At 48.8% G+C, this 8338-nt stretch overlaps 1 protein-coding gene across 11 annotated transcripts in view; it reads right to left on the bottom strand.

Moving 5' to 3' along the window:
• Positions 1 to 5685: 5685 nt before the first annotated feature.
• The window catches only part of CDC42BPB (CDC42 binding protein kinase beta), a 101741-nt gene continuing 99088 nt past the window's right edge, over positions 5686 to 8338 (bottom strand). For all 11 annotated transcript variants that reach the window (XM_075029780.1, XM_075029781.1, XM_075029783.1 and 8 more), the window contains one exon: positions 5686 to 7451. In XM_075029780.1, the coding sequence (XP_074885881.1) occupies positions 7320 to 7451 (132 nt within the window). In that variant the 3' untranslated portion in view covers positions 5686 to 7319. The remainder of the gene's footprint in view (positions 7452 to 8338) is intronic.

Below are 8338 nucleotides of genomic sequence, written 5' to 3'. Positions count from 1 at the left end.
CATGCAGCAGGTAGGAGGATGCATTCCTAGATGCAGGATGGAAATTCAGTGCTCAAACACATTTCAAAATACGTCCCAGAACCTTCGGGGCTCGGACCCATTAGTTGGGTTTAAAAGGAGTTATTTTGCTTTCCAGCAGTGTGCGCGGTGCTAGGGGATCTCTGCTCAGGGTCCCCTGTTCCTTCTCTTGGGGACCTCACTCCCGTCCCCCGAGTGCTGGCACGAGGCGCAGTCCTGCGCAAACGCTTCCCTCCCCATCCCCTCCGCCGAGCCGCCTGAGCTTGCTCCTTCCCTCTGCGCCCTGGCTGACAGTTACAACGCCCTCTTGGACCTACCTGGGGATTTATCGCGGCATTCCCCATGGCGAGAGAGCGCATCTGTATTCCTGGTACAAGGGGAAAGAGGTTTGGTGCTGGTGGCAGGGGTCCCCGGGGAGGGATGCAGGCAGGAACCCGACGGCCGGGGACAGTCACGCTGCTCCGTCTCGGACGAGAGTTGGGGCAGCGGCACCGAGGGGCCTTGTTAGCAGTGGCATTTGTGGCCTGGCGTGTGTCAAATACCATCAGCTGCCCGCAATGTCAGGCAGCGCTTCATTATGGCAGCAGGTCTGATGGGTGAGGCTGAAATTATGGAGATGTATGCAAATTTATGCAAATTTACACTCTACTGGGTTTCCAGTAGGGCTTGTTGGCATATTCCATAAGGAAGCAGCTATTTTAAGTTTATTATATTTTGTTCTAGTCTCTGGAAGACACAATCCCTTCTCAAAGGCCTGGGAATTCATCATTGGGTGCATCAGAGCCCTGATGAAGGGTGCCGGGCAGCGTGTGGCAGTGAGTCCGGCCCTGCTACGCCCCTGCCCTCAGAAAGACCTCGGGGATCAGGCAGGACACAAAACACGAGCCAGGCAGGGAACAAGACCATCCCCATGGCCCTGGTCGCTGCCATCGCTTTGCAAGCGGGACAGAGCCGGGGCTGGGAGGAGGTCTGGGCTCGGGGGTGCACCGCTGGGATTTCACCACTCGCTTCTCTCCTGAGGGTGTCCCTCCGGCAGGACTGGGATGAAAAGCCACTTGTCTGGGCAGGAGCTTCCTTCAGTGAACTGGTCATCAGCCGGGTCAAAAAGCAGAAGCAGCCATCGGCTGCTGCAGGCCACCCCACGGTCCTGCAACAAGTGCATCTCTGTGGAGAGCAGTGACCCAGGGCCAGGTCCCCAAAACTCACCCCACAGCACACAGTCACCCCCATGACATAAACTCAAGGGAGACCCCCCCCCACCCCAAGCCCTCATCCGGACCTCACGAGGCCGGACAATACCCTCTGGCCGGGGGGGTCGGTGCGGACACGGAGGAGCGCGGTCAGCCCGTGCGTTGCTCGCCGGCGAGGTGCTGGCGCAGCGATGTTACCATGGTGCCTGCGAGAGCAGCCGCGGCATCTGCCGTCCCTGCGCCGCAGCTGGGTCTCGCTGCGGAGGGGGAGGCGTTCGGATCTGTACAGGTGTTGTACTTGCTGCCTGTGAGAGTCTTTTTTGCTCTTTTCCCCCTTCAGATCAGTTCATCGCAAGTGGCTGAATCTCCTCTAGCTTACAAGCGTTTGAATACACATGTACACATGATTTATTTTTCCATGGCCGAGGCCGATGCGGTGCTGCATGCTGGAGGCCATTGCACCAGGCAGCCCATCACCCCAGAGCCGCCCCGCGCAAGAGGAGGGCTCAGGGCCATCCCCCAACGACCCCCTTGCCGCTCGTCCCGGAGCGAATCGCTTCCCTCCCTGTGCTAATTTTGGGCTCCAGGATCACGAGGGGTCTCGGTGGCTGCAACCCTGTGACGTGTGCTAAAGGCGAGAGGCAAGAGCATCCCGCGGCCACGTGCTAGGGGAGGGAAAAGACAGCCCGCTGGCAACAGGCACCATTGCACAAGATGGTGGCAGGATGGTCTCCTTCCCCTGCCAGCAGCCGAGGACCTCAGCTCTGCGTCCCGCCTGGGCACGGGGGGATTTCAGGCGTGTGCCCGTGCGGTGGGACAGCCTCCGGGGACGCGCAGGGGGAGGCAGCCCGCCCTGCGGCACGGCTCACCGCCTGGTCACCCCTCCGTATTGGGGTGTATGGATTTGCTGCTGGCGAGGCTTCATTTTTAAAATGCATTAGCAGCTCGAGGTCACTTACAATAGAGGCTTTAATTAAAGCAGAGATCAATTTTTGTCAGCGTACTAGCAGAGCACAGTCTGTACTTTTCCTTCAGGAGCCACGTTCGCTTGCTCGTACAGAAAGCATTGCAGGGAGGGGGGAGCTCTGCAGAAAAAAACTGAAGCACCAGAGTCGGTTTGCGACGTCGGGGGCCAACAGCTGCTGGAAAAACAGCTGTATCACTACCCTGCGCACCGGCGCACGCAGGCAGGGTAACGCAATGGGTTTCGGTACGTAAGGGTCTCTCCTGGGATCCTGCCTAACCGAGGACTTTATATCTTTGGTAAGCAGTGCATTAGCTGGGTGGTTTATACCGCCGAGGCTGTGCACGGCACGGCTGGGCACCTGATGGCTTTGTTTTGCTCTTGGTCCTGAGAGTCAAGGGTCCCCCGCTGTGGCAGACTAATGCAAAATGCATTAGTGTTAATGGCAAGATCTTAGGAGTCATTGCTTCCCAGGGTCTTAAAAGAAAAGGCAACCTGCACACTATTACTGGACACCAACTCGTGTCATTGTGCCTTCCCTCCACATGTGCCAGCCGCCCGCAGAAGTTGTGCAAAGCCGGATTCAGACAGTGCAGCAGGCAGCAGGGCTCAAAATGCCGCTGAGCCTACAGACAGACTTGGCCCACTGCATTTTTTTTAATTTGTTTTGTTTTGTTTTGTTTCTTTTTAGCAGGAGGTAGCAGCAGCGAAAGGGAGATTTGGCAGCGACGGGCACCGCTGGAGTGCGGGAGGTGGCCAAGACGCTGCGGGATGGCAGCGGAGCTGTGGCCATTCCTCCATCGGCACGCAGGGCTCCGCGCTGCTCTTCCTCACCGGACCGCAGAGCAGGGACTGCGTAAGGAACTGGGAAGCAGGCGATGCTGCAAAAAGTCTGAGGGTTTTATCTACGAGAAAACAACCAATAAAGCTGCATAAACCTGTGTAGTCAGGTGACAAGAAAGTGCTGCAGCTTACTGGGGAGCAGGGAAAATATTTGCTGCAAGGACGGGGAACCGGCTGATTCCTGAGTTCATGTTCCTCCTCTGGCTGTAGCGCAGCATTGCAGCTCTCGCTTGCTGAGCACGTCCTGCTGTCTTCTGCTCCTGTCCTCAGCTAACCCCGCCAACAACGCCAGTCTGAGCATCATTCGCCACTGGGACATGCTCTGCCAACGTTTGGCTTTCCCTGGCATCCCGCAAAGAGGCGTGCAGCTGAGGTCCGGTCTCGCCATCACCTCCCGACCCCAGAAACACGTTTAGGAGGGCTTTTTCCGACCCCGCGGTGCTGCAGTGCCCTGCCGATGGGGCGCTGAGCCCAGGCTAACGGGGCAGCAGCTCTCAAGCCCAAGGCTGCCGAGGAGGGATAGAAGGGGAAACGGAGAGGGGACCCACAGTTACAGGAGTGCAGGCAGTCAGGAGAAGGTGGTCCAGACCTGCTCCCACTGTAAGAGAAGGCAAGGGCAAGTGAATGCTGCTTTTTGGTATGTCCCCCTCACTTCTGCCTGCCGGACCTGCTTCGTACAGAGCAGGCAGAGCGTAGACTGGAACACGAGTTGCTCCAGCAGGCCGGCACGCAAGAATACCATCTCTCTTTTTTTTTTCCTTTTCCTTTTAAAATAGGTTAAACTCAGCAGCAAGACAAGGTTTGTGGTCATGATGTGACACCTTCCTTTGACTGTTACTTTGCTTAACTGCCCCTAATGGTGCAGTTCAGTTCCCACAGTCACATCTCCCTCAAAGGCTTCCCTGCTTCTCAGTGCTTTAGACTACCGCGCCAGCTCTTAAGATGTGTATGCGTCTGCTTTCTCCCAGGGCTACCTGATCTGGTGTTGTGCAGAACGAGGGTGCCTGGACCTTCAGCATGTCCACCCTGAAGACCCCTCCCTGTGACTGCGCTGTGTTAAGCACTTACCCCGCAAACACAAAGTGAGTGTTTACGCACCCCCCGAGCAGATCGCACCCATTTAGGAAGCTGTTTATTTTCAGCACATGTGCTGTAGGCAGAGGTGTTGGCAGATGGGTTTAGTTCTTGCATAGCAAGTGACACCAGGATGTATTCCAAAATACGCAGCCTTTTGGGGCAAAGATCTGTGCTAGAAGTGACCAAGTTCTGGTGAGCACACCCATCGCCCCAGCTTTGGGACCTGATGTAATGCCTCCATGGAAATTGAATGGGCAGAGGAATGCAGAGACCAAATTATCCTCATTCCTTGGAAAATTCAATTCCTCACTTGTGATACTAGACTGGTAGCCTCCAGGGAGAAGAAAGTGCACCGTCAGAAGAATATTTCACATCGAGTCTTGAATTTCTGCATTTCTGAAAGTTCTCCTGAGGGCTTGGGAGGACTCTTTAGGTAACTGGAATCGGAAGCCTTAAGGGAAGAGGTTTGCAAAGGGCTGTGGTACAGGACTTGAGGAGGAATTCTGCTTGGCCAGACTTGAGGGGGAAAAAAAAAAAAAAGAACAGAATAATGTATTCATACTAAGCAATTAATTTATTTTTCTAGAAATGTTCTCCTGCTTAAATTATAACCTAGCCCTGGCACTGCTGAGTGCTATGATTTAATACCCCCATAATTAAAGACTTTGTTGTCATACGAAGTCCTCACTGCACAGAGAAAAATCAGCTCAAGAGCAGTAGAAATGTTTTTTAAAAGTCAAAGGCTGATTAGCATGAATACTTGTGAGAAGGCTTCCAGCACACAGCCCTCAAACCTCCTGTCAGCTATCACCCCAATCCCCAGGGCAGAGTGTGGGTGCACTTTCCCAACCCACCCCACTTCAGGCTGCTGGCCTTGCCCAGGTGGGTTTGGTCAAGCGAGGAACGACACCATCCATGCCTTTCGACATGCCCCTAGGCCTTCCCCATTTAAATAGCCTGGAGTAGGATGGGCAAGACAAAGCGAGAAGTAATCCAGGAGCACTTAGGCACTCCGTAAGTCATGAGGGACGCTTACCCAGGACACGCTAGAGATGTTGGCTCTGTTCTGGTACGGTGAGCTCCGTGGTGCTCAAATACTGGAGCATGAGGGGAGCTTTAAAAAAATCCCCTCTATCAGGGGCTGCACCATTCACACACCAGTCCTTGAAATGTTCCCAAGTGTTTCTTTGCAACGACTGCTTTGACAAGAAGTCAAAAGTCTTTATTGTTTTATCACACTTAAGTTGCTGGAATAGATCCTGCAGCCTCCTTATTGTGCTTTGGCCATAAGGAAATAGTCACATCAATAATTTAAAAATTAATTAATGGGGCCAGCGACTCGATGAAATGACAACTCTAACACAAACCAAGGGCACAAAATTTCAACACTGTATTCCACCAAAAGGACTTCCATCACTCCTGAACATGCATTTACGTGCAGAAACACACACCTTTCTCATAGCATTCAGGTATGGAGCTTCAAAGTATCTTTCAGTTTATGTAAACTGTCCATGTGAACAAAGTGAATCTACCATGAAACTAAAGCAAGTGTCAGCGGTGGACTGTTTTCACATGTCAAGACAGACGACTATGAACTTTAAAACCTCCCTCTTCTGCTTTATTGACAGGTAAATTGTTCAAAAATGTTCTCACAATTCAATAATTACAAAGACTTAGACTTACATTAAAAAAGTAAAAACCAGAAAACCCCCAAAGCAGTAGTGTCCAGCTCTAACTGAGCCCCTTTATCAAGAATCTGAGAAAAAGAGCAAGTACTGTCGAACACTTAACGTAACAGGATTAAATGTTGACTAGAACACTCAGTTTAAACTAAAGATAAGTGCACGTCCTATACAGTGTTTCAGAAAAGAACATTAGCCATTGGTATATCATTAGCCCATTTAAACCAAATTTTAAATAAGTGACATCCAACTGTCATAAAATTGGCACAGAAGGCACACTAGTGTGACAATGACAAACTGGATATGCCAGCCACTGAATTAATTACAAGCTTTTAATGAAACATGGTCACAAATCTTTGATTACTAAATGTATAATACATGGAAGCATGAGATTAAATATACACGCAAAACATCACCACTGCACGTGGGCCATAGCAAAATATACAGGAGTGTGTTGTGCATTTTTCTACATGATCAATACTTGATTAATAATCATGGGGTCTTCATGCAGGTGAGGATACAATTAATGAGAAAAGCAGCACCCCCAGTTACACATCCTTCACGTTCCACTTTGGTAACCAATACAACAGACTGATGTTTTAGTGCGATATAGTCCCTTAGATCAAGCAGACTTCAAGGGCAATGCGTCCATGGGAAGGCTTGCTAGCTAAACAATGTAGTGTGTCCTTACACCAAAAAACCCAGGAGAAACAGCTTCTCAGAAGGAGATAGGCAGGAACTAGGAGTAAAATTTTTTTCACAGCAGTAGTTACCAATATTTTGAAAGCCCTGACTAATGACTGATTGATGAGGACTAAAAAGCAGGGTATGGGTAAAAGATAACTGGCAGTAGTCCTATGTACAAGACTAAAAAGTTGGTAGAAAGATAGAAAGACAGTTATGCAGCTGTATATGTAATGGCTAAATGAATTAAAAGGCCACAAAACTATAACCAACTTTTTTTTTTTTTTTTTTTTACTTCCTGGTGATTCTATTGATGTTGGAAACGACCTACAGCTTCCTAGCATTCTCCTTAAGATTTAGGAAACAAACAGTTATGGGAAAAAGGGAGAAGTGTATTCATCTGAGGATGTAACTAGACCTGCTCGCATTTCCTATTTAGAGGTCCAAATTGTGTCTAAAAGGATTTCCTGCTAATGAGACATTACATCATTCTATAGAAAAATAATATTCCTGATATTGTAGCAACATTATCAGTATCTCTCTCTATTTCTTCTTCAGCATAAGAATAAGACTATTTACTGGTGGCCTTAAATGCTCCTATGCAATAAAACTGTCACAGCTGTGCAGAAAGGAATCAACCGTAACTGAGCAGTGAACAATTCTGCATAAAAAGCTCAATTGCTATTTAGTAAAGAATTTTCTTCAATAGTTGTATCTACAATCTGGATATATAATTATTCTTGTACAACACTAGAGATTCAGTGTCAGTCTTGGCACTAGCATCTGAGACAGCTTTGCCCTGCTCTTGAATACTCCACGGAGTAGTGGATGATCGAAGCCAGAACGGTGAAAGCGGTAGTGTTATGCGTCACAGGTTGACTGGTCCAGTCCATCTAGTGTAAGCTGATTCCTATGAGGAGAGTTGGGACTTGGGGGACCACTTGGATTTGAACTGTTGGATGGAGTAGAGTGTTTCGTGGAGTCTGAATCAGGCTGTTAACAAGAAACATAAAAAAAAAATATGCTTACTTAAAATCAATTCTTTACACTCAAAAGCTTTCAAAGGCACTCAAAAATTAGGGTGAGCAACACCTACGCAGCAGTGTGTATTAGATTCATTTCATAGCTAAATATTCATGCAAATACTTCCATTATCGTCAACAGGCTGTAGTGCAGTCCTGAAGGTGACCTTCTGACTTCACCGGAATTATGGCAAAGTATGTGGAAATTGCTACATCTCAGTCTCCTCTCCTTTAGCCATTGCAAAGCTGTCCTGATGCAACACATCCGTCTGTCCACTGTTGTTCTGGGTTTACCCGCCTGTGTTTTTTAAGCAATTTTTATAGCCCAGGAGTAGATTTATCCGCCCATATAAACATGTAAACAATTACGGTCAAATCATCTTCACTTTGGTGAGAAGGAAGGAAACAAGTATATGGACTGTTTACAAAACAGCAACAGTGGCAAGCATGTGAAGTGCCTGACAAAAGAGTGAAGGTTGCCAAGTATCAGGCTGGAGATCTGGAAACAGAATATACTTACTGGAGACTCCCTACGTCAATATCTAATAAAGACAGTCTATCTACAGTTGTTTCCCCAGCGTTAGACTGGTTGTTGGATATTTGCCTTCACAGACTCCTCTCACTTCAACAGGATGGCTGGCAAGTTTCCCACTATTTTGATGAGTTACAACTCTGAGCACTGCACACATTCACAGCTAATGAAATACTGCACAGGAAAAACTGGTACCATTGCAGCAAGTTATTTTCAAGAAAGGGAATATATATTTAATGAATAGCTTGAAAGGTAACATCCTTCAAGAATGCTGTTCACAAGGTTTTGCATGGCTCAAACAGTAATAAGATCATCTATAACAGGAT

Source organism: Buteo buteo, chromosome 6 (assembly GCF_964188355.1).
Source record: "Buteo buteo chromosome 6, bButBut1.hap1.1, whole genome shotgun sequence".
In the NCBI taxonomy this organism is placed as follows: domain Eukaryota; kingdom Metazoa; phylum Chordata; class Aves; order Accipitriformes; family Accipitridae; genus Buteo; species Buteo buteo.
Note: the sequence above shows the minus strand (reverse complement) of the source record. Positions and strands in the feature narration are given on the sequence as shown.